At 34.0% G+C, this 27,498-nt stretch overlaps 1 protein-coding gene across 1 annotated transcript; it reads left to right on the forward strand.

The window, feature by feature from the left end:
• On the forward strand, window positions 1-27,498 carry LOC133205308 (DNA replication ATP-dependent helicase/nuclease DNA2-like). Its single transcript, XM_061341090.1, has 33 exons — window positions 1-27; window positions 6,523-6,588; window positions 6,706-6,741; window positions 7,079-8,742; window positions 9,016-9,093; window positions 9,214-9,285; window positions 9,623-9,784; window positions 10,163-10,187; window positions 10,400-10,462; window positions 11,105-11,190; window positions 11,693-11,812; window positions 12,483-12,548; window positions 12,665-12,707; window positions 13,097-13,177; window positions 14,177-14,294; window positions 14,594-14,765; window positions 14,970-15,158; window positions 15,601-15,705; window positions 19,508-19,651; window positions 20,341-20,466; window positions 20,715-20,794; window positions 20,973-21,025; window positions 21,203-21,251; window positions 21,395-21,510; window positions 21,609-21,737; window positions 21,927-22,120; window positions 22,867-22,953; window positions 23,056-23,167; window positions 24,353-24,433; window positions 24,953-25,045; window positions 26,502-26,693; window positions 27,053-27,199; window positions 27,315-27,498. The coding sequence occupies exons 2-33, from the start codon at window positions 6,559-6,561 to the stop codon at window positions 27,357-27,359; spliced, it is 4,758 nt and encodes a 1,585-aa protein (XP_061197074.1). The 5' UTR covers window positions 1-27; window positions 6,523-6,558; the 3' UTR covers window positions 27,360-27,498.

A 27,498-nucleotide genomic window follows, 5' to 3' on the forward strand; every position in this document is an offset into this window, starting at 1 on the left:
ATATGTATTGACTTTCTGAATCAGCAGGTAATGTTCTTGATCTAAAGGATGAACATTGACTTCGATAAATTAAATGATCATTTATACAGTAATTGTAAGTTTGTAAATCAGCTGTTGATGTTTGTGTGAAATAATAATATGTTTTACGGTGTGACTGTTGGGGCGAGCGCAGTTGTACTATCAAAAACCTATACACAGCTTACACTTGTAACGTTGATCCCACAGGCACTCCTTTCGTATACGAGGCACCCCCTACTTATTTTTACCACAAGGTACCTAACTCAATTTCAGGCACCCCCACTTCAAGCTCTCATTTTTTGCACAGGTGCTTGAGGACAGGACCCCCCCCCCCCCCGATATAGACCCCCGGGCATGTTCGACTTTTTTCTCATAAATTATAGAATGACACATTTGTGATATAATCTCTATATCATCATTACAGAAAATTGAGTTAAACAAACATTTTATAAAAATTACTACCCTACCCTATATATATAAATTAACAAGGTTACCAGTCTAGACGAACTCCAAAAACAGCGTTTCCGGAAGTAAGAAATTGAGACTGAAAAAGACTCCGAAAATAGAGTCTGCGCATGCGCACACACACAAAAAATGGCGATTTTTGAGCAAAAATGATGGGTCTACAAAAACTGTCCATGCAAAGTTTTGGAAAGTATGGCAATTATGCCAGTACTCAGAAATGCTAAACAAAAGACGTTGGAAGAGATCGTATTTGTTAGATTTTTGATTTTATTTGCAAAAAAGGAGATATTTACTTTTAAAGTTAACGTTTCAGGTCAGATCAATTACAGAGAAAATGATACGTTTTGAGAAGTAAATATGCATAATAAAAGGGATATATATGCAAAATGGGACAATATGTATTGTAACTGTTAAAAACTTGACTGAATTTTACACATAAATTAGCATTACGGTTTTTTAATTTGTGTACGACATCTGAATTGAACGCGTAAGTTTTTACCATAGTTATTTACCGATTTTTTTATCACATACGAACAGATATTATTATGAAAACATTTTTAAAACTATTATCTATCAATATAATAACTTTAAAAACCACTCTTCTAGATATTAAGGACACAACATGTCTTCTAAAAATGAACATGTTAATATCTCTGCTCCGTGGTGAAAAATGCGCATTTTCTGATTAAAATAAATACAAGTTGGGTGTCTTCAATAATAAATTTAAAGCACCTTTATTGTAGGAACGACATAAAATTTAAATCAAGGAGACAATAAATTAAATAAGAAAATATTTCTTACCGGCAGAATTGAATTCGATGTCGTATATCCAATTCACTATTATGCAAGAGTTTGAAGCGATAAATAAGTCAATATCCACAAAATAATTCAATAAATGCAATTATCCATTCAACAAAAAATAAAACGAAGTAATAATGCACTAAATACAGCCATTATGCAGCCGTTTATTTGGAGAAAGCGAGCGACAATCCATTGTTTGTTTACATCGGACGCCATTTTGCCGCAATGCATGATGGAGCCAAAGACTTCATTTTCGGAGTTCACGCTGTTTTTGGAGTTCGTCTAGACTGGTTACCAACTTCGTCTGCAAACCGAGAGGCACTGCCGAGGAATTTTTGTTGAATTGTCTCATAAATCTACACATAGCCCTAAAATCAACAGCTCATGTCGTAGGTTAAATATTCTTTTCATTAACCAGCAACTCTCATAAAGGTTTAGGCACTTCAACAGTCGTTTCGGCCAATTTGCCACAAGGATGTTAGCGTTTTTAAACTGATCAAAGCTTATTCAATGGAAGTGATGAGGATACGACTTTCTACCCAAATACGCAGTTCTGCAGAAAGTCTGAAACACTGTTTTGAAATAAGCAGTGATTCATTTTGAAAATGGTTATCATGGGTCTAAAGGACCCCTCTTAATGACAACAATGAGTCCCATGCCAAAATCAATGCGTCCAAATCCAAGGGTACCGTATATTAGATGTTACAGAGGAAATTCTAGTGAAATAAAAAGGGTATTGCACGAAAGTGCAAATGTTTTATTGTAGCTGTGAGTGATTTATAACTTTACTATCAATTGTCCAAGTAAGAGTACATGATTTTGTGTCATAAAAATAATATATTGTCCACTGTGCACTTCGGTTCTATTTTTAGATCGTACATACGATCTCACACATTGTATCAGTCATAAAATGCACAGAAGCAGAATGAAGTAAAAAAAAGTTTAAGAAGAAATGACAAATAGTCAGAATAAAAATGATTAAATTTTATACTTCTTAGCTTGTAAGGAAAAAACGAAAAGAAAAAAATAATGATACAGGTTACAGCTTAAATACAAAGGTATAGTATTCACTTCAGAAACGTTCCACGTACGGTATAGACATAATAAGTGATAATCGAACTATGCTATCTAACTCTCAAACATTTTCTGATAATTGCTTTTAACTGCAGTTGTGAAATCTGACCTGTTGTTGGCAGCCTTATACCTGTTAAAATCGCTCATGCATATCGCTTAGCACGTGGATATGATGCAATCGGTCAAGTTTTGAATCAGATTATACCGAAATAATTTAAAATAGTACATGTCCTTCTATAAATTTATTGCGTCCATTGGGATTAGTGGTGTCCTTCTATAAATTTATTGCGTCCATTGGGATTAGTGGTGTTCCAATCATCTGTATAAGGTAGGAAGAAAAATTAAAGGAAAACAGACACACACTCAATAAAACACTCAGATGATATCCTTTTATTCTTTTACAGCAAAATAAACAACAAACACATGTGTAGAAAGTAGTCATTTACCCATTCTTACCATTTAATTAACTAAATTGATAGACTTTGTAAATGTCCGATTATATTCGATAATAAGTTTGTTACAGTAACCCGATCATCGATTATGAAATTCTTACCGATTCCCATCACTTATTGGGATGCACATTTATTGAAATAATGCGTCCTGGGCAAAATTTGTGCGTAATTTACGCAGGACACACACCAAAATGAATCACTGAATAAGCATTTGAAGAAATTTGGTTGAAATACACTTTAAAAATATATTTCAAATGTATTGGAAGCATAGAGTTCTAAACCACTAATGTAATTGAAATGTTTCTATTTTTTTTTTCAACTACCCGATTTGCAGGTTTCGTTTCCGATCTCTCGAACTTCCAATCTCTCGAAGTTCTCTATCTCTCGAACCAAGACCTGGGTCCCGTTACACACATTTCATTGTTTTTTACTCTCTATCTCTCGAAGTTTTGATTGCGCTTTGTACACGCCAATCAAGCGTGAAATTAATGCAGCTTGGACTTACCTGGATAACAGTGAACGCCTGGGGCTGGCATGGAGGTGTTAATTGGGTGTTTACATAGATGACACTACACCTGTGAGCATCTGAGTGTTGATATAAATAATTGGTTATAATTGGTAAATTATAAACGAATTGCTTCACAACTTATTTTTGACTTGACAGCGCGACGAAAATTTTTAGAAAATAATTTAAGAGGCGTGTCAATAATTTTCCATAGATTATGAAGTTTTTATTAGAATGTACATAATCCCAGTATGACAAACATTGCACAAGAAATCCTATCTCAAGAATTAAATACCGATTTAATACGAGAAATCTGTTAAAGTACCTGATCAGGCCCGTGGGTTAGCCACACCGACGATTGATATTCAGATTTTATGTAATCATGAAATGGGAACAAATAAATGTTGAAACTTAAAGAGATCGTTTTATTTATTCAAAATACGATCATTGTTGTTGAAATCAAGTGAATTATCTGTAAACTACAATGAAAACGTGCAATGCTATTATCAACATATACTTCCGGTATTTATAATAGTAGAACAATGATGATCGGAACTGAAAATTCCGGATTTTATTCACTTTCTATCTCTCTAACCCCTTGATCTCTTGAACTTTTCTTGCGGTCCCTTGAACTTCGAGAGATCGAGAGTCACCTGTATATCAAGAAAAAATCTCAAGTACAATCATTAACCTACTTTAAAATGACATTGTTCGCTTTGAGAGAATTTTTTCTTGTCAATTAAATCATTTCAAAGGTCTCTGGTAGAGCCTCTTTATTGTAAATCACTCATTTATTCCTCGAAAATTTGATACACATGATACATAATAAGACTTTAGATGGGATACAAAGCTTTGTTGGGGTTATAAATGTAGGATAAAACCAGAGACTTCCGAGTATGCCATTCCGAGGTCTCTGGTCCACGGAGCCAGTATCAACCAAACTTGACACAGGATATCTCTGGGTAAAGAGAAAGTAAAATTATTCAAAAATCATTTTGTCAGTAACAGCAGGAACAAAATATTCTTACTGATATGCAGGCATCCTCAGGCTGACTGGTAGTGCAGATTCATGTTTGTTCAGCTCATGGGCCTGATGGGGGAGGGGAGGGGGGGGGGGCAACATAGGGAATCAAAGTTATACAATGGAATATAAAGCAAACTACATAAGTAGTCTTTAAAAATCTCAACAGCAGGGCAATAATTAGTCATCCTCACCTAAGCATTAGTCAGGTACTGCAGGTCAATGAAATAGGCAGAGGCCACAATAGAAGATGTAAGGGAATATATGAAAGAAAAAAATCTCAAGTACAGCTGGACAGTGAATAGTCAACTAAATTTGTAATCATCCTCAAGTAGCACAGATTTTTTTTTAATTTTGTATAAATCATGTACCTAGGGGGTAGGCAGGGGTGACAATAGAAGTTTTTCAAGGAAATATATGACAAAAAAGCTCAAGAAAAGCAGGACCATGAGTAGTAAAAAAAATATATGTAAGGAATACGAGGCAGTGCAGATTCAAGTTTGTTTAAATCAGGGCCCCAGGGGAAGGATGGGTCTATAATATGGGGTCCAAAATTTTCATAAAAATATAGGAACAAATATCTGAAGAACAGCAGGGTCATGGTAACTCAGGTGAGGGTTATGGCCCATGGGCCTCTTGCATTATATATACCAACTGGGGGGGGGGGGGGGTGAAATGATAGGGTTGAAAAAGATCATGTACATTGTACATGATACGCTGAAAATGTATCATTGATAATTCATGGTAAGTATCACACTATATCACCTTTCAATTTTTTATATATTAATATTGTGTCTCTTTGTTCTGGAATAGTAAACTATCTTTCATAGTTTCATATAATGTAAGAATAAAAGATATGGATTACTTCTTCAACCATTCACATATTTGGAAAGCTGTGAAACAAAATGTAAATGGCAATGATAAAAAAAGTTTTTGACAAAAATTAGATAATGCTCAATGAAATAGAAGTAGCAATATGCTAATACTCTTTCATAAAAACTGGGCAATAATTAACTTTCTTTCAGAAATAAATATGAAATGCTGAAAATGTGATTTACTGTGATATGCAGGTCTATGTTTTTTTGGTACCTCAATAGGATACAATTTTTTCATCGGGGTAATATTGATACATGTATATTGTTACACCTCTAATTTGATTGACATAATACATACATTAAAAAACATCCACACATCTATTCCTATATACAATATACACGACATTTATTCCTACATGTGATATACACAGATCTCTTTGTACCTTCAATTCTTGGCACACAGAAGTAAAGTAATAAAAGTGAACTGACTGTATGCTATTTGAAATATATAAATTTGTACAAACATTTGCTTAACAGATATACATGTATCTGACATGTACTATATTTTCATGATTTTTCAAGGAAAATTGTAATTGTGTTAGACAAAATGCCATCTCTGAATTTACCCATAAACATTTGAAGTAACAGCATCTTTGAAGATGAACTTCTTCCTACCATCTTCAAAGATGCTGTTACATTGAACTTTTGGTGAATATCCACTTTGTGACATTGTTCCGATTTTCTTCTGTCAGTTTTGATTTTGTATTGGGGAGATTTGCCTCTACTGGCTGTGAGTCAATACTAGTACTCGGTTATTGAAGTCAAATGAGAAGACAAGGAGCTGAAGTACAATTATTATCTCTTGGCTAAATCAGAAAAAAAAATGATTAAATTCACTACATGCAAATTATTTACTTAATTTATCATTTGGATATATAAGCATACTACCAGGTATATGGAATATACTGTATAGAAAATACAGTGTATGAAAAATCATATTGGAAAATGTATATTACAGTTACATTTATAATATTTTATAGCTATGTTTTTTGTATCATAAATATATAGTGATGAAATATATTAAAAGGAGGAAAAAGTAGTGTTTGTGGGACAACTTAATATTAGATTGTCAGAATTATTAAATTCTAATGAACTTGTACTGTTTACAGGGAAATTTTCGCCCCCCGTTTTATTTTTGCCACTCTCGCCCTTCACACAGGTGGGCGAATTTAAAAACCATAGTATAATTTGTTTAACAGAATTTTGACTGGGCAAATTAAAAATGGGGCAAAATTGTTTGCAAGTGTGAAAGGGTGAAAATAACATAGGGCAAAAATAACCCTGTATACAGTATTTAACGTATGATTTTAGGAAGAAAATGGTTGGAGGAGTCTGAAATTCTACAGCATGGGAAAAGTCAAGAAAACACCTATAAAGGTAGATATGTAAAAAAAAAAAACTACTTGTTAATATTACATTGCATTCATTTTAACAGAAATAGTGAAATATTATACATGTACATATATTGATAGATTAGTCATTTGTTTTTGACAGGATGAAAAGCAAAAGAAGATTTCAAGTTTTTTTCAGGTATGGGTTGTTTTTATTGTGAACATTGGCTCAAGGTTATAGCACCTGAGTATATTTGTCTGTGCTGACTGCTGATCTTGTCCTAGCATTAACTTTATTATTTCATTTAATCAAATATTTGTATTTAAGATGAAAACCCCTTAAAACTCGAGGATATGTGATAACCCCAAACCAAGGTCATTATGGCAAGCTTAAAATAATCACAGAAAACCTCAAATTCTTAACCAGGGACATCACAACAGCTATGTGCTTTGTTAAGGAAAAGGTGTATACATGTGTTGTCTGTATAAAATACCTGTATTTATCTTTTTATCTTTAAAAAGTAAATGTTTTTCAGCAGGGAAATAGTACTAGTAAACCAGCCACCAGTAATTTATTTACAACTCTTGGAAACAAACCCACAACAGTGTCTAAGTTATCCCTCAAGAGGAACAAGTCCACAGAATCTCTAAAAAGCAACCAAACTGACAAGATTGATGCAGCAAGTAGGAAATGTGTTCAATCTAGCTCAGTTAAAAGCAATGTAGGGCTGCCCAAAAGAACTGAAGGGGAGGGAGACATACCTCATAAGGAGCCAACAGTAATTCCAGAAACACAGTTATTCAAAAGCCCAGCTCTCTGTAAGCAGGGAGATGAGAGAAATGACTCAATCAGTGATTGTGAAGAAATAATGATTCCTGATACACCAGAAGATTCTAAGGTGGAGCCTAAAGGGAAGAAAGGCTTTGGGAGAAGTTTTTTGACATCCACTGCAGCAGTTGGGAAGAAGCCTGGTCTGACAAAAGCAGAGATAATTCAGAAGAAACATTTATCTAGAGCTCGAAAGAGTTTAGTTTCGATATCTTTGTCTAGTCATATGAATGGAAATATCACTGAAAAAGAAATTGATAAAAATTTGGAGAAGGTTGAAGGAAATGGATGCCATGAAATCCTGAGTGATGTAACTGTTGAGGTAGACCACAGAGATTCTGGCATTGGTCTAAAAGAAAGCTTTGATAACACAAGATTATTGATGGAAAATGAATCTCAGGTTTTTGGCCAAACAAAGATTGGGAAAAGCTCAGAAAGTATGCAGGATCAAGGTTTAGTAGAAAAAGAAAATATTGAAAGTGATGCAGAGAATATATGTGACTCAAGTTTGATCACAATGGATGCAGAGACACCCACTAAATTGTATGAAACTTCCATCAAGAGGATGTCAAAAACTGGGGAATCCCCTGAATACAAAAGAATCACTGCGGAGGATGATTTCAAAGACAGCAGTGATGTCATTATAGATAAAAATAGAGTTAAACGCAATCTGTGTAATGTAAAACCTAGTGAAAAAAGGAAGAAAATAAAACCCAAAGTATCAGCAGTGAATAATTACCAACTGACAATGAGTACACATAGGAAAAATGAAAGTGAAAGTGATGTGACAACAGCTGATGATGATGTTCTAGGAGAGTTACTGGGAGAGCTGGATGCCAAAACAAATGCAGAACCTTTGACATTTGTTGATGAAAATACACCCTTAACAACACTAAAATTAAAGAATAGAAAATCACTCTCAAAGAAGAAGAGCCCATTGTTGATAAAGAATGCAGAAGTTTCAAAAGAGGAGCAGATGTTATTTCAGACTTTGGACGAGGAAGTTCATGCAGAATTTCAAACAACTAAGGAAGTTTCTGCTTCTGTGCAACATTCGGAAACATGTGCTCCAAAGTCACCAACTCCTCGCACTGCAGTGTCCATGAAGCTTAAATCTTCCCAGAATTCTATTCAAGTTGAACGGTTTCAAGACACTTACAAAGAAAGTATGGATATTGAACTGGTTGGAACACCAGAAGATTCTGAAAAATTGACAACTGCTACACAAAACATTAAGGAGTTTGCTTCCCAAATACCAAAAGCTCCTCCAATGGTGGATGACATTGAAGAGTTCCAGTCTCAGATGGATGACAGTCTTTGTGAAGGCTTGGATGCATTGTCACCATTCAAAACAAATGTAAAGGTGAACAAGTAAGTACATGTATATAGTTATATTAGAGTAACAAACTGTAAACATGTTTATTTGAGGGTAATCTTAGGTTAGTGCTTTTCATGCATGCCTTGTTCCACTTATTCAGGTACACCAAAGATAATGAATATAAATGTTCTAAATTTCTGAATGCACCATTTTATGATTGTGTTAATATATTCTTGGTGAAGAATACAAGATGTTTTAGTTGTTTTTTATAATGAGAAATTTCAGTATTTGTAAATGTTAACAATATGTTTTTTTTACTTTTTAAGAACAATAGATGCTGAAACTGAACTCCCAATATGTACAAAATATGGAAGGCATACTGTTGTTAAGAAAGAGCATGTCAAGTAAGTAGTAATGTGCAGTTTACGTTTAATTGGGAAATAAAGTAAATATGAACATTTATGCTGGGTTTTTTTCTATGAAACAAATGAAAAGAAACTGTATTTAAATTTGGCCTTTTTCAGCCATGAAGTAGTGCTGAATGTGAAGACATATGACACTGAAGAAATGAGGACTTGTGTACTTTGTGGATTTTGGTAGGTGACATGTATGATCCTTGTTTCAGCAGAAAGAGATATGAGGCTGTGTTGTATTTAAATTATGTTTAAAATGCACTGGATTGCTACACATACAGTGCAGACCTCATTAAAAAGTTCAATATCATGGTCCATGTAATTTGTATTGTTAATTCCACTTATATTTTTTCAAGTATTGAAATCCCAGCTGCAAGTTATCAGTTTGTATGGTTTCTTAGACATGGTTCTGTAAAATTTTGTTGAATACTCTTTGAGTGTTGGAGGGTGATACATGTAGGGATATACATTAATGCTGTATTTGAAAAATACTTCCGGAATGCTCTCTTTCTTTTTGAAGGTCAGATACACATGTAGAGGAGGGAGACACAATTCACATCCTTGGAACGTTTGACAGTAATGGAATTTGTAGAATCACAGACAAAGAAGGCTTTATTATAGTTAACCCTGATCTCCTGTTGTCAGGGACAACTGTGGTGTCTAGTATATTCTGCATGAGAAAGTAAGTGTCACTACCTTAAACTGTGTATATAAGCAGATGTAAGGAAAAATCTACATTAAATCCATGATGTTTTCTGATTTTTGTGTAAGAAAGTTCTTCAGTGGCTTTTTGGTCAAAGAATGGGATGGGGTTGGTTGATATTTATGTCTGTCCAATATTACTGAGTGAAATTTGGCATGGCTTTTAAAAGTGTGCTTAATTACTTGCAAATATCAAGAACAAAGATTATTATCAAATCAAGATTATGAATCAAGATTAAAAAAAAGTCAATTACGATACATGTAGCTTGTTGTAACCATCCTTGACATTGTGTTGAACAAAAATATTTTTTATAATGAACTTAATATTTTAAACAGTTCCTTCCTCCCTTTTTTTCAGATCCATCTTAAATGACAAATTCAAGGTAAAGACAATTCTTCCAAATAAGAAAATAAGAAGAAAAAAAATCCCCAAAATAAAAGATTTCAAAATACTTTTTGAAATAATGTGAACAATTTACCAAGGTCATGCATATGAATTGTACCTTTATATGTTGGAGAATTTTGCAATGTTTTTGTTGGTCCTACAGATGTGAAAAATAAGATTGAATTAAAAAAGAAAAATATTGTTATCTAGGGATGTGACAGAGGAAACATCCAGATGTTATATGGAAGCATCATCCACTCAGTATTTCAAGAGGTAATCTTTTCTCAAATCTATATCAGATGTTTAATAGAAATGTTCCTGTACTGCAGTACATGTATAGGAATACATAGGTGTTTTGTTTTTTTTTTTGCAAATGTTCTAAGAACAACAAAGCCATTGTAATTCATCGTTTACAAGCAAGCGTTGTCACGTACAGTTTTCTTTGGTATCTCCAATTTCAATATCTCAAATACTATGGATATGTTAAATTGAGATGATGTCCCATCAACCTTTTTTTAACTTTGATATCTTGAATCCTAGATATCTCTCAGTAATTTCTCAGTTCTATGGGTTCAAGATAATGTGGTTTGACTGTATATTAATTTTTGCCCAAGCCATTAGTCTTGGCCTCAAGAGCAAAGATGGGGCTAATGCTGACCATTGGAATTCAAAGTTTTAATTTTGATATATGTAATACATGTACATACTTGAGAAAAATAAGCTGATAATCTATGGACAGCTGAAAAGAAAATTATTACACAATTATCACACATACAGTAGAATTATATTTCTAAAACCATGGCTTAAATTTGAAATACAGTAGGGGTCGTCAATATTATACATTTGTCAGAAGAAATTGAATTTAAACAGTACTTATGGTGCAAGTGCAAATATTTTGTCCATGTTTCATGAAAGGTTTTAAGAAAACAGATGTATGAAGAGAACCAAATCACAGCAGAGGCAGAGAACACAATGAAACAAAGCAAATTTATCCATGAAATGTAAGTTATGATAAAGATGAAACTGATAAAACACAGAAGTATTTTGTCCTTGAATTATCAGATACATGTAAATCTGTTTGCACATCCAGAATTGTGAATGAAGAAATTTAAAAATTCTGCTTGTTAGCTTCTTCTATAATATTATATATGTATATACTGTATACAGGGTTATTTTCGCCCTTTCACACTTGCAAACAATTTTGCCCCATTTTAAATTTTTATGCCCCCTTCGAAGAAGGGAGGGCATATTGCTTTGCTGCTGTCTGTCGGTTGATCTGTCTGTCTGTCGGTCCACCAACAGTTTCCGTTCATTTTCTTTGCAGAGGTTGCACATATTGAAATGAAATTTAATTGGTATACCAGAAAAATATCTAGGTCAAGTTGTGTGTTGGGTACAATTGAGAAATTTTTTACAGAGTTATGCCCCTTGAACTTATAAAATATTCCAAAAATTCCAATTTGGAGGGGGGCATAAGTGTTTCACAAGCATCTCTTGTTTTAGGTATGGCAATGGTGTGACAGATTTACAAGTAATGGAAGAAATTAAAAAATATATCCCACCCTTACAGAGCTGGTTGCTGAAACATACTCAGTATACTCAGAGTATGATAGGAGCACAAAGGTAGGAAAATGCACCGAGTACACTCTCTGTAAAAGGAGCTCAAAGGTAGGAAAATACATTGAGTACACCCACAGTAACAGGAGCTCAAAGATAGGAAAATACACTGATTACACTCAGAGTGTGATAGAAACTCGAAGGTAGGAAAATACACTTGAGTACACTCAGAGTGGTAGGAAAATACAGAGTACACTCTGTGTGTGATGGGAGCTTAGAGATAGGGAATTATGCTACATTGTAAGTTTGCTTATATAATTATGAGAGCTAAAAAGTAGGATAACACACTGAGTACACTTGGGTTACATGTTGGGAGCTCAAAGATAGGAGAGCATATTGAGTACACTGGAAGAGTAATAGGAGCTAAAAGGTTGGAAATCAGATTGAGTACACTCAGAGTATGATTTGAGCTTAAAAATAGGAAATCATCTTTAGTACATTTATGGTGAGAGGTCAAAGATAGCAAATCTTAGAGTGTGATCAAAAATGGGGGGGGGGGGGTCTCAGTTTTTATTCGTAGATCAGATTTCATTCAGATAGTCTATAAAATCTGAATATGGTAGTAATGCATTAATTCTTAACTTGTTAAAGGTAGTTTTTGGATAAGGAAGGGACTAGAGCATGAAAATGTGTTTGTGAATATAATTTACTCTCAGCTCTGAATTCTGTATTACAGCAAAACATCTGGTAACATTACTGTTAGCAGTGTTCGAGACATTGAGGAAAACATCTGGTCACCAAGGTAATTCTGAACTAGAGTTTCACTATTTTCTTGAGTAGGAGATAATATACAATATACAGAACTGCATATACAATATAGATCTCTTGTCTATTGATGAGATATCGTTTTGAATTTAGGTTTGGAGTGAAAGGCAAAATTGATTTGACAGTGGATGTTAAGGTAATAATCTTTGTATTTTATGTGTTTATCAGTTTTCCTTTATAACACAAGGAGGTATTTATGACTGGACAACAGACAAGAGGTGGATTCAGGGGGTTGGGGTGGGGTGGGGGGGGTCAGGTTTGGAGTGAAAGGCAAAATTGATTTGACAGTGGATGTTAAGGTAATAATCTTTGTATTTTATGTGTTTATCAGTTTTCCTTTATAACACAAGGAGGTATTTATGACTGGACAACAGACAAGAGGTGGATTCAGGGGGTTGGGGTGGGGGGTGGGGGGTCAGGAACACACAATAGAAGCAATTTAACTATCAATTTTTTTATTTTTTTTTAAAGGGGGGGGGGGATACTTGTTCTTCATTTAATAAGTATTCCATGATTCTGTTTTAGCTGAATAAGAACCATAGAGCTACTGTCCCTCTGGAACTAAAAACAGGAAGAGCCAGTTTCTCCATGGAGCACAAAGGCCAAGTATGTTATATATCTATCATGATTTATGGGCATAAATGATGTACGGTGAAAACTGTCTAATCCGACACCTGTGCAATCCGTTTCACTGTGAATTCCGACCCTTATTTTCATTCCCGTTTTACTATTTTCCATCTGCTTTACACAGTGCAATACGACTTCCTGTCTATTCTGACACAAAATTTCTCTCCCAGTGCATGTCAGATTAGACTGGTTTCACTGTACACATATGTCACATCTCAACACAAATTAGTCTCAGTGTATGGTTTGCATTAGTGGAAGTTTACTACTGGTTTTTCTTGGCTTGAAATGTTTCAATCTTATACTTTAATGCAAAATGTATATTGTTTACTCTTATTAATAAGTTAATTGGTTGAAGTATTGAGAATATAGAGTATAAAAGATTTTTATTCAAAACATGTTTTTATGAAAATCATGTATGATTAAGTAGGTAGTATTCTCAATTATGAAATACATGTACTGTATGTTATATATTAAGAGAATTTATGCATATACATGTTGTCAAAACATATATGATAACCAACAAGCTTATACATGTAATAAGAAATACTCAACTGGACATAAAAAATGAAATAATGGAACAACATTGTCTGTCCATGGCTATTCACTGTTATGGTTGATTGACACATATATGTACTTTTTCCTGGTTAAGATTCAATGTAATTCTGTGGTGGTTAAGATTCAGTGTTATTCTGTGGTGGTTAAGATTCAGTGTTATTCTGTGGTGGTTAAGATTCAATGTAATTCTGTGGTGGTTAAGATTCAGTCTTATTCTGTGGTGGTTAAGATTCAATGTAATTCTGTGGTGGTTAAGATTCAGTCTTATTCTGTGGTGGTTAAGATTCAATGTAATTCTGTGGTGGTTAAGATTCAATGTAATTCTGTGGTGGTTAAGATTCAGTGTTATTCTGTGGTGGTTAAGATTCAGTGTTATTCTGTGGTGGTTAAGATTCAGTGTAATTCTGTGGTAAATTTTAATAGGTGACCCTATACAGCATGATGAGTTCAGATAGACGTCAGGATCCCAAACAAGGTCTTCTCCTGTACCTAAAGGAACCAGTCATGAAAATGATAGAGGTGGATCACGTCAACAAGAGAGGTGGGTGTACATACATGTACATTATACAGCAGTGGCGCAGCTTTAATACTTTCTGTGGATATCAAATAATGAACTCAGGACTTTCTTGATGCATAAAGTTTTAATTTTTGATGAAAGTTAAAAGCTTAAAGAGAATTATCTTAGGTAGTGATTTCAGTCTGGATATAATAGTGGTATGAAATAGCTCTGACTGATTAAGATTTAAATAAAAATACATTGCTCTAAATAAGTAAGTCTTAACTAAAGTAAAAGTAACACAGACTGCACTTTAAATATGAACATGTATATAACTGTTACAGGTATCATCAATCTGAGAAATGAGATGGCCTACTACTTGAGTCGACAGGTCCAGAGGGTAGATTGTGAGGATGGTCATGTGACCTACAGCTTGGGGAGACTCCCAGAGCCAATTAACAACCCACGAGCCTGCACCAAATGTCCTCAGCTTCTTAATTGTGCTCTCTATCAGAAGTACGGTTTGTTTTCTGACAGTTCCTCCCTCCACCTCTCTCTTTCTTAGAAACTGTGACTGCAAGAAAAGTATTTATTTTGTTTATACATGTAGTGTACTTGAATGTGCTTTTTAAATTTCACAACAACTGAAGTTGAAAAATTAGTGGAAAAAAGATTGCTTTTCGTTGATAATTTACAAAAACACAATATTGACTGTTTTAGAAATGTAGAGAATCGAGCTTTGTCGAATAACCATGCTATGCAGAAGTTGGTTCCTGAGACCCTTGCTCACCTATCCCCCTCCCACATGGAATATTTTATTCACTGGTGTCTGCTGCTGGATCTTGAAAACAAAGCAAATCAGAAGTCAGGGGGTCTGAAGGAAATCTGGTGCAAGACAGGACCAGAAAGGTTAGTGTTTGTAAAGCATCTATGAATATGTGGTGGAATGGGAGTCTTGTGTACTGTATTGTTAGTTCATGTGCTTTGTAGAATTAAAAGTTGAGCAAAGTTTATTTAGTAAATTTTTTTTTCAAAAATATTATAGAAAATATTATAATTTGTTTGTACCTTGTTTAGTTGAACTTTGGTATCTTGAACATTGTTATCTTGGATATTTCAAAGTGAGTTGGAAGTCCCAACCAATTTTGCTCCATGTACATATACATACATATATGTATTGTATCCTCAATATCTCTAATCACTGGATAAATCTTGTTCTCATCCCCATTTGTTAGAGATGATGAGTTTTGACTGTATTCATTGAAATTGCAGTACAAGTAACTGTGTGTGAAAGATACAAGTGTATGTGCAGGCATTTTAAAAAGTGAAATATTGAATGACTTTGTTACAGGGAGAAGAAAGGTGATTGTCTGAGTCACCTGACAGTTTTACCTGAAAAAACCAAAAACAGTGAGGACAAGGATGTGGTCTTCATTCATTTCCACCGAAAAATGGGGTAAATTAACTCTTGTAGTTAGAAAATGCAGTGTCAAAGAAAAACCAGGGTCACCTTACAATTATAGATATACTGTGGATTTTTTTTAGGTCACCTGAGTCACTCAGGTGACCTATTGCTATCTGTTTTTGTCCGGCGTCGTGCATCGTCCGTCGTGCGTTAACTTTTGAACATTTTTAACTTCTTCTCTAGAACCGCTCAACCAATTTCAACCAAATTTGGTATATAGCATCTATAGGTGAAGGGGAACAAAAATTGTGAATTTCATGGTCCCTGCCCTCCTGGGGCCTGAGGGGTGGGGCTAAAACCACCAAAAATAATGCAATCTTTAAAAATCTTCTTCTTTACTCCTGGACATCAAGCAGTCAAACTGTTGGCATCATTGTAATAAGCATTGAGCCCTCTACCAAAATTGTGAAATTCATGGCCCCAGGGTCAGGGGTTCTGGTGTTAGGGCGGGGCTCTATAGATTATATAGTGAAAATGCATTAATTCTTTGAAATTCTTCTTCTCTGCTCCTGGGTATTAAATAAAGGAACTAAGTACATAGTTATGATGAGCAAGAGTGCCTCTTCCAAAATTGTGAATTTCATGGCCCCAGGGTCAGGGGTTCTGGTGTTAGGGCGGGGCTCTATAGATTATATAGTGAAAATGCATTAATTCTTTGAAAATCTTCTTTTCTGCTCCTGGGTATTAAATAAAGGAACTAAGTACATAGTTATCATGAGCAAGAGTGCCTCTTCCAAAATTGTGAAATTCATGGCCCCAGGGTCAGGGGTTCTGGTGTTAGGGCGGGGCTCTATAAATTATATAGTGAAAATGCATTAATTCTTTGAAAATCTTCTTCTCTGCTCCTGGGTATTAATTAAAAGAACTAAGTACATAGTTATGATGAGCAAGAGTGCCTCTTCCAAAATTGTGAAATTCATGGCCCCAGGGCTGGGGTTCTGGTGTTAGGGCGGGGCTCTATAGATTATATAGTGAAAATGCATTAATTCTTTGAAAATCTTCTTTGCTCCTGGGTATTAAATAAAGTAACTAAGTACATAGGTATGATGAGCAAAAGTGCCTTTTCAAAATTGTGAAATTCATGGCCCCAGGGTCAGGAGTTCTGTTGTTAGGGTGGGGCTCTATTGATTATATAGTGAAAATGCATTAATTCATTGAAAATCTTCTTCTCTGCTTCTGGATATTTAATAAAGTAACTAAGTACATAGTTATAATGAGCAAGAGTACCTTTTCGAAAATTGTGAAATTCATGGCCCCAGGGTCAGGGGTTCTGGTGTTAGGGCGGGGCTCTATCAACTATATAGTGAAAATGCATTATTTCTTTGAAAATCTTCTCCTCTGCTCCTGTGCATTAAGGTGATAAACTAAGTACATAGTTATGATGAGGAGGTGGGCCTCTTCCAGAATTTTGAAACCCATGGCCCCTGGGTCAGGGGTTCTGGTGTTAGGGTGGGGCTCTATTGATTATATAGTGAAAATGCTTTAATTCTTTGAAAATCTTCTTCTCTGCTCCTGAGTATTAAATAAAATTACTAAGTACATAGTTATGATGAGCAAGAGTGCCTCTTCCAAAATTGTGAAATTCATGGCCCCAGTGTCGGGTTTCTGGTGTTAGGGCGGGGCTCTATTGATTATGTAGTGAAAATGCATTGATTCTTTGAAAATCTTCTTCTCTGCTACTGGAGACTATTTAAACAAACTAAGTGCATGATTATGATAGACAAGGATGCCTCTTCCAAAATTTTTAAATATATGGCCTCAGTTTTTGGGATTCTTGAGGAGGGGGGGGGGGCTCTATTGATTATATAGTGAAAAAGCATTAATTCTATTAATTAATCCTGTCTGCTCCTTAGTGTTGAGCTGATAAATAAATTGCTTAGCTATGATGAAAATGGGAGCTTTGAACAGAATTTTTAAATCTTGTGGTCCTAGGGTCAGGGGTTCTGGCATAACGAAGTGGGGGGGGGGGGGGGGGCTTTTGATAATATAGTGGAAAAGTGTTAATTCTTTGAAGTCCATAGTTATGATGATGAGGGTAACTCTTCCAAATTTGTAAATTTCTTGACCCTTGGTCTTGGGTTCTGGTGTTAGGGTAAGGCTTTGTTGAATCTGTAGTGAAAATGCTTTGTACCTGTGAAATTTTTCTCTGCTTCTGGGCATATCGGAAGCAAACTGAGTAAAAGTTTAAATGATATGAGTAAGTGTATGTCTACCAGATTTTTAAACATCTGGACCATTCGTCTAAGCATTCTGGTCCTGGGCAGGGCTCTATTAATTTGTATTCTACTGAGAGAAGTTATTCCCCTTTTCCATTCACCTTTGATAATTAATCACTGTAAATAATGTATTTGAAAGGTTAATAGAGTAAGATAATTATGCAAGAATGTTTATCGTATAATTAAAAAAGTACTTTCTTAGTTTTAATAATCAGGTAGACCTGTAAGTAATAGATAAATAAAAATGAGACAAAAATAACTTATCTTATTAAAAGTTCTTCAAAGACCATAAGAGAGGTCAATGCTAGACGTCTTAATATGGGTTTAAAAATAGTACAGAAGAACTAATAGTTTGTCAATAGTCTGCATGGTGATAGTGTTAAGTGGGGGACAGATTAGAACTTAATTTATGAGTTGATACTGAATACTAGACTAATTATTTTGTTGATCCTGATCTTCCTACTTCTCTTGCCCTAGGGCACATTGCTTCATCTATCAGTGTATTTAACTTCGAAATTGTTGTATTATACTCAGGTGACCGTTAAGGCCCTTGGGCCTCTTGTTTAATTTGTGAGAGTCGATGTTTGTGGGCAAGCAAAATTTGACTTGTTTGTGGGGACAAAACTTTGTGGGTTGATTCCACAGTATTAGACTTTTAAACAAAAATCAGTGAAAGCTCACAGATTTAAAAGATTATCAAACAAAATCAGGGGGGTAACATAATTCATAGATGGCTAAGACTATAAAGCAAAATGTGTTGGCATCATCTGTATAACTGTAGACAGATAAGATTGTGCAATCGATGTTCTAAATATTCACTCGAAATGTAATATACTGTAGGGAATATGTTTTACACAATTTCTGTGTTGCCTGCACAACTTGGCAGATGCATAGTGAAAACTTTGGGTGATGTCTGTCTTAGAGGAGTCACACTTTCACAAAAAGCCTAGAACTTTCTACATGTGTATTTCAAATCACATTATTGTGAATTTCCATAAAAGATACATCTCAGAAGGATGCAAACATTACATGGAGTTATGATGGTTCAAGATCAAATTCATGTTTTTCTTTTTTTTTTTTTTTTTTTTTAGAAAAAATGTGCTGTAACTAAATGTGTTGGAATTGATCTTTATACCAATTATACCAATCCTGATATATATGTAATTGATCTAAAATGTTTATGTAACTTGGCAAATCATACATGTATGTGAACCATATCAGACTATGGGGCCATAAGACTTAGACAAGCTCACTTTTAATTTCAGCCCCATTTTTCCACAATAGTTCCTTTTTTTAAAACTGAGATCAAAAAAGTGAGCTCATCTAAATTTTATGGCCCTGGCACCAGATCAAGTACATTGAATTTAATCTTTTTTTTCATGCATTTGTAAATGTACAGTATATTCTTATGATATGGTTTTAGAGAAAATCTACATGATTGTGTTTTTTTCGTTAAAATTATATTACAATATCACATCTTACTATTGATATTACATTAAATTACCTGCCTGGCTTGTAATACATGTTTCTTGAGAGTTTGTTGAATTTTCCCAAATTCTTTGATTTTTTTTTTGTAGACTAAGTAGTCCTTCCCTGAATATGGTTGGAATTTTGAAGCATGATTACGTGATTGTGTCTGCAGAGACATCGGAATTAGTTGCCGTGTGTGCTGGCAGTATAACAAACATTTCAGAAGAAGAAGTTGTCCTACTAACAGAAAGGTATATACCATGTGTATCTGATCATCCTGTTGTCAGGCACATATTGCAGCATGTTTTCAAAACAAAGTAGGTTGTATATGCTGTTGGTTGTGATGTTAATCTGGAGAATGGGAGGACAAAGACCTAGGTCACAGACAAGTGTATTTGATGTGTTCAGGCCCGATATTATTTAAAAGAACATCGAAAGCCATCCTGAGCTTGAAAAGATCAATTGAGGTCATGTCGTGCTCAAAAGAGGTTATGATCAATAGAGGTCATGTCTTGATCAAAGGGGGTCATTTCATGATCAAAGGAGGTCATGTGATCAAAAGAGGTCATGTCACAACCTTGACTAGAGGAAATTCATATGGCATCTCAAGACCAGTGGCTTTAAATGAGTAAAAGCGGTGTCCAGACTATAACATTGGAAGGTTGTATGAATGTCACATATAATTTAAGAAAAGGTCAAGAGCTTGGGGAGAAAGCCATCTGCAGGATTTCAAGGTCGTTTACAGAAAAAATGAAATTACTTTATAAGGTATCGCTAATTTTTTAAAGAATTGATCAAGTGGAAAAAGACACTTATTTTATAAAGTATCAAATAGGTGTACCTCTAGTTTTGTTTTAAGTAATAAGCATTAGACTCATTCTTTTGTAGGAGTTATGAATTCTCAAAGTTCATTGCACTCCTATATTTTTCTCTTTTTCAGAGAAGGGTTACAGAGACTGACGACCTTGAAATCTCACCTTTTCCGTTTAGATAGATATGACAGTTATAACACGTCAGCTATATTTTACTCTAATTTGTCACGTCTACTGTATGACGAGCCTGTGAGGTATGCAAACAAATGAATGTTTTTGAATCCTCTTTTTTTTGTATTATCTAGCTTATCATTGAATATTTAACATCATTAACCAGACTGTCAAATGAGACATTAAGCCACTATGTCTGATGTTTCTATCAAACTATTCTTTTTCTTTAGAAAATGAATCCTACGTTAAGCAAATGGGGATTTTGATATATTGATATATATATATACTCACTTAATTCTTAAAAGATAAAATATGTTTTCTTTTGTCATAGTTGCAGATTACGTGAACTTTTTATTGAAAATAAGAAGCCAGAATTCATTTTGAAAATGTCTAAAGGAGAAATTGAAAAAGGTATCTTATAAATACTCTGGTTACTAGAACTAGTTTATTCACTCAGATGAATTATGTCCCATATGAAAAAGGGAAAAATAATGTGTTAATTGAATTTTTACTCATTCTTTTCTGATTGTAATTCATTGAGTATGTTGATTTTATTTTATACAAGTCTCATTCGATGTTCTTTTTACAGTCAAAGATGTTTTCAAACCTTTAAACAAACCTCAGAAAACGGCAATATTAAAGGTAAATTTGTTGGCATTAAAAAAAAAACAACTTTTGTTTCTCAAAATGAACTCAAGTTTATACATGTACTTGTTTTTATGACATCTAAATGTCTGAAATGAAACAGTGCATAGGGAGAGCATGTAGAATGGCTGTTTGTGTAATTACTGTACTTCAGAAATGATCACATTCTTGTAGGTTTTAATGTGCAAGGATTACGTTCTTATTAAGGGCTACCCTGGAACAGGTGAGTGTTATTACAAAATTTTATCAGAAGATTAAACTTAAAGAACTACAAATCTTAGTCTTGTGCATCTGACGCCTAATTCTAAAAATTTTGAATTTCTGACAAATTGACCTGACAGAGGATACATGTATTATGATTGACAGGTAAAACTTCTACCATTGTGGCTCTAGTCAAGGTCCTGACCCTCTTAGGACATTCTGTCCTGCTGACCAGCTACACACACTCAGCAGTGGACAACATCCTCATTAAACTTCTCAAGGTATTGTGTCAATAAAATCTGTTTTACCTATGTTTGGCTGATTCCATGACACCTTTTTAACATCTTGTTCACTCCCTTAAAGCTCTGTAATTTTACAGGAGAGAGTCAAATTTGTACGCCTCGGAAGGACAAGTAAAATTCACCCTACTGTACAACCCTATGGAGCAGAGAAACTGACAGAAAACATCTCTAATGTGGCTGACCTGAGGGAATTTTACAGTTCACAAGTAGGTTTGCAGCTGTAATTAATTATAATCAAGTTTAAAAAGCTTAAGAAAAAGTGCTTTTCAGAATATGATACCTTTACAATATGTATTTTTGTTCAATTGGAGAATAGCTAATGTCTAGACATGTTTGAGTTTAATGATTGTTAAATACTGAATACTCTCTAGTCTGATCCATATTCTGATCAACAGAGAGTGGTTGCTACCACGGCTTTAGGGATGAACCACTCAGTCTTTACCCAGAGGCGGTTTGATGTCTGTATCATGGATGAAGCCTCCCAGATCCTCCAGCCTGTCTCCCTAGGGCCCCTCTTTTATGCTGATAGGTTTGTCTTAGTGGGGGACTCCAAACAGCTTCCACCAGTTGTACAGAGCAAGGAAGCTAGGTAGAGTTTTCAAATTTTCATTGTTCAGCTGTTCCACTGCACATTAAGTTTTGCCTGGAATATTAAAAACGTAATTTTCTTTGAATGGATAGAATGGAAACTTCAGGGAGATTCATGTCTGTCTCTCACTGCTGCAGATAAGTCCTATTATTTTCACTCTTTTGAACAAAGACCAGAAGAATGAGATGATCTCTGTAATATATCCATCTGTCTGTTTTTCTGTAAGCAGTTTTTGACTTTTGGGTTTTTTCCCCTCCTTGAAAGGTTTGCACCTGTCAGTTTGTTGGTCAGTATGTCCGTCAGTAGACGAAGTGTTGTCTGCTCAATATCTTAAGAACCCTTTGCTTGACAAATGTCAACCTTGGTACACTGGTATCTCCTGAGAAGTAGATGACCTCTATTGATTTTGAGGCCACAGGGTCAAGGGTCAAACTACTCTAAACATTGGAAGATGCCCACTCAATTTAAGTTTCTAAAACAATTGTTGTTTGTGATACATGCAGGACCAGTTTTTAATGTCATGGGAAAAAATTTGCTTTTATGGATGTTTAAATGTTAACTTATTCCAGTAGCTTTAAAAGAGTTTTTTTTTCTAAATGAATTGAAAGTGCACTCTTTTGCAGATTTATTTATTCAATACATTGTTTATCCATTTATGCAATCATATATAGATATAGCATTTATTTGTATAATATTTAAATGCATTTCTCATGTAAATATGGTGAATATTTCCTGGCTTTTTGTAGGGATCTGGGTATGGATGAGAGCCTTTTTGTTAGATTACAAAATGGATCTGCTACTTTTGAATTAAATCTACAATATAGAATGAACAGGTACAGACATCTCAGTTCACTTTCATTTACATACATATTGGGAAATTGTCATTTTGCTGAGTTTTGATGTCGGGATTGATATTTTGTATCAATATTTTTCAGAGATATTATGTATTTGAGCAATACACTTGTCTACAATGGATGTCTAAAGTGTGGAAATGATAGTGTTGCCTTCAACAGATTGAAATGGTCTAAAAGTAGCCTTGTGAATGAGGTAACTTTATTATACCTGATGAATTTTTTTTTCTAATTGGCTAAAAAAAATAAAGAAAGGCAGATTTATTTCATTTTCAACAGTGAAATACTGTGATTTATTTATTGAATAAAAGTGATATTCTCTCACAGTGTGAAAGGATACCAAAATGATATTCTCTCACAGTGTGAAAGGATAACAGAGTAAGTAAAAAATAATTTCTGGACTGTCATAAGATAGAGATAGTAACTAAGCATCTTGATTGAGCTAAAACTGCAAATTTCTTCCTAAATATGTTGCTAAAATCCATGCTATGTAATGTTTTCAATCACACAACTGCTAAGCTATGACGTCTCAACCGCTTAACTATGACGTCAAGCCTATGACACTCTGTTAAGAAAAGACAGAGGCAAAGGGAAAATCAAAGAAAATGTAATAAACAGAAAATTCAATGTTTTGTAGATGAATATGGAATTTATTTCACGAGTGGGACAGGATTTTTTGATATTTTCACGAGTGCGAAGCACAAGTGAAAATATAAAAAAATCCTGTCCCACTCGTGAAATAAATTCCATATTCATCTACAAAACATTGAATATCCTCTATTTATGTAATAAAAGAAACCTCATACAAATTGAAAATAATACTTTTAGAGTAAAAATAGTAGGATGCATACTGTAAATGTGTTATATTTAGTGAGTATGATATTTGGCGAAAATTGATTTTGAACAAGTTAGCATAGACTTGATTTAGCGTATTTCTTAATGTTCTTATTTATGTGTATTATGTGCAAAACATTCAGCATTGTACTTGAATTAGTGGAAGTTGCTGTTTGCCAAAGGCACTAAAAAGAATACACAGCCAAATATAAGGTGTTTTCAGTATCATCCAAATACCCCACCCCCTTTCAAAATGAGGAAACAAAATTAAAGATATTACAGAAAAAAAGATGTGCAGGAAAGAAAATTAAATTTCTGATTTTACTGATAAGAAATGAGACCCATAATTCACCAAAAATGTATTTTTAAATACTCTATTTTATTCATTAGAAAAATTATTCCTTTCAAAATCTGTACTGTTCATTGTATCAAGAAAGTTTTACAAGGACATTTTGATGTAGATTATTTTTTTTTCCTGAAGATGGTTTTGTCGATAACTTTACCTCTTCTTAGTTATGAATTGAAGAAATAAAAATGAAATTTGCAGGTTTTTGAGGAGTACAGCTGGATGAGTGAAGTTCTTTCAGATGAACCTTATAAGGCAGCATTATTTCTGGACACAGATAAGGTAAACTGCACACTGTCAACATGCTACATGTAAATTATTGTAATAGTTGAAGATGAATAGGCAATCTTACTATGTTATATTGAAAAAAAAATTGAGAAAATGCATTATTAAACAGCATGAGTGGCATTTGTAACATTTTGTACCAATTTTAGGAGATTTGTCATGGATTTTATCACACTTGAAGGAAATAACAAGCAATACAAATACAGTATGTAAATAAGTTGATAATGTATAAAACTAGAATACCTGTACCCATACCTGTAAAATCACTCATTTTCTTTTGGGGGCAATTTTTTATGGTTTAATTTGAGGAAAAAAATTTGGTTTGTTGGGTTTTGATTTCATGGTTGAAGAAATGAAGAGTTATTTGAAGTTTAAAATATATTAAAACAATTTTGGAGGACATAAATTCATGGTCTCTTCAGTAACCCTCCACATAATTTCACAATACATTATTTGATGTCATCTGTTTGTGGTAACAACTTTTCATAGGATTTATATGTATTTCATTTGTTGTAGGTGCCAGCACAAGAAGAGAGAGATAGTACAGGCTTAATCAAGAATGTCATAGAAGCTCGAATTGTTACATGTCTGGTAGAATCCTTTGTTAAGGTACGATATGGTAGCTTTATTTTTCAGTCCACTTTGACTTAACCAATTTCAAACAACGAGAATTTGTGAAATTAATGCAATGAAGAATGTAGCATGGATAAACTATAAAAAGATTTGCATAGAAAAAATTGTAAATTTGATTCACAAATTTATTATAAAGCTGAGAAAGAACAAAATTTGTCTAGATGCCACAGAAATTAAGTGAAATCCAAGCTATATATAGTATCATAATAAGATAAATATACTGTGCTGATATTTACATGTTTTAGGTAAAATGTATTTTTTAGCTCCAGTGGTTAGAGACCAGAAAAGTTTATGCAATAGTAAAGTGTCCATCTGTCTGTAATTGTTTTTTTTTCATGCTCTTCCTCCTACAGTTTTAGTCCAATTTCAATATAATTTGGTAGAGTGGAAGATACGTAATTCTATATATTGGTTTTTAATTTCAGTGAATGGTGTTGCCATGGTTAAAAAAAATAGAGATGGCACATTTTTAAAAAATTCTTTCAAAATGCTACTCCTACAGTTTTAGTAAAATTGCTTAAAAATTGCCACAGAAAGAGACATAACCAAAGATCTTTATTCTTAATTAATCTCTTTATTGCTGATGTCCTAGTTTCAAGTCCAAGTGCTTGGTTATAAGTACATACCAGTAGAGCTACAGTCTTGGCGGGGACTTCTAATTCTTTATTTAAAAATTCTACCACAGTTATTGCTGAGATCAAAGAAATGCTGCGGACATTATTCTCCAATAAATCACAAATGTCATCAAAAACTTGTCAGATCAGAAACACATATCAAACCTGTACAGTTGAAATGAATATTTCACTGTAGAATCTAAAACTTATTTAGACCATATCAATGTGTCATCTTCCGCAGTCTAAAGAGTGTGTATTGCCTAAAACAGCTGATAAATATCAGTTTTTATAGCTAAGTTGGGCTGTTTCAAGGACCTCCCCACAACATTTACATTCTGTGATTTTACTGATATAGCAATGAAATAGACAACTTATTTTGTTTTTTACATTCATCGAACTTAATCAATTTATGTTACAAACTTAAAAACAAATTCATAAATAATTAAAGGATATTTTTAACACAACAAAAGCTCAAATCGTCTGCATTCTATGCAATCGATACACAAGTAAACAAATTGACCCTCTGGTGTTAAATGGAACAGCGTAATCGCGACATGGTGACCTAATTCGTTTCTCTATAGAGGAATATATTATTTTAGAGCTGTTAGTAGAATAGAAATAAAGTCCTTGTTGTCGTGAATGATGCAGGATAACCTCCTCGGTCTCGAAATGTTGTTTGAAATATAAAAGCCTAGGCTTTATATTTCGAACATTTCTCGACCTCGGAGGTTATCCTGCAACATTCATGATGGACTTTATTTCTTAAGTAATTTCAAGCCTCACGTCTTGATTTAATCTTAAGTTCTCTCTGAATTCAGATTGGTGTAAAGGAGAGCAATATAGGGGTCATTGCTCCTTATAGGAAGCAGGTGACCTTGATCCGTGACCTTTTAACCTGCAAACAGGAAGTTGAGGTCAACACAGTAGACCAATACCAAGGTCGAGACAAGGATATCATCATTATTTCATTGACAAGAAGCTTTTCCTCTCCAACAGATGCAGAAACAAAGGTTCATAACAGTTGGCTTATTCTTTTCTTTCTGCTTTATATTTAATAATTTCATTGTCCTAATGTCAATACTGTGCACTGGGTTACAATAAAAACTTGGTTATAATGAGCTCGGATAGAAGGAAATTTTGCTTATAAGGAATTTTTTTATGAGTCTCGTAGGTTACTTTTCACTGTGTTCCTTATATGGATATAAAAAATCTCAGTTATGAGGAAGTAAAATTTGAGGTCCCAGTTACTTTCTTATAACCAAGTTTTACTGTATTTTAATGGTGTAAGCTTTAGCTTATTTTAGTTACAATTAAATGCGTGTATAATTGTAAGTTCCCATTACTAATGAGGTTTTTTTCCCTGTTTCAGTCTGGTGAGCTGTTGAAAGATATCAGGAGGCTGAATGTAGCTCTAACAAGAGCAAAGAAAATGTTGATATTGGTTGGGCATGTCAACTCTTTAAAGAGTTATCCTCCCTTAGAATCGGTGATCAAGCTTCTCCAAGACAAAGATTGTGTATCCTTTTGGTGATTAAACCCAAGGTTTTTCTGTCTTAGTGGAATATATTAGACTGTGTAATAAACTTTATCACTTGTAATACTATATGTTATTTTACCTTGACCCTATACAGATCTTAGCTCTACCTCAGGATGCCCACTTGTCTTTCAGGAAATGAATTTCAGATCTGGTGCCAAATTTCATTAAGAATTCAAATCATTGTGAGTGTGCGACTATTTCATGTCATTTAAATGTTTATGTGATGTCAACATAAAATTTGTTAAATAAAAGAATGATTTATTTTTCACATATTTTGA

The sequence above is a fragment of the Saccostrea echinata genome, unplaced genomic scaffold (assembly GCF_033153115.1).
Source record: "Saccostrea echinata isolate AGI-Se365-2 ecotype Australia unplaced genomic scaffold, CSIRO_AGI_Sech_v1 ptg000054l, whole genome shotgun sequence".
Classification (NCBI taxonomy): Eukaryota; Metazoa; Mollusca; class Bivalvia; order Ostreida; family Ostreidae; genus Saccostrea; species Saccostrea echinata.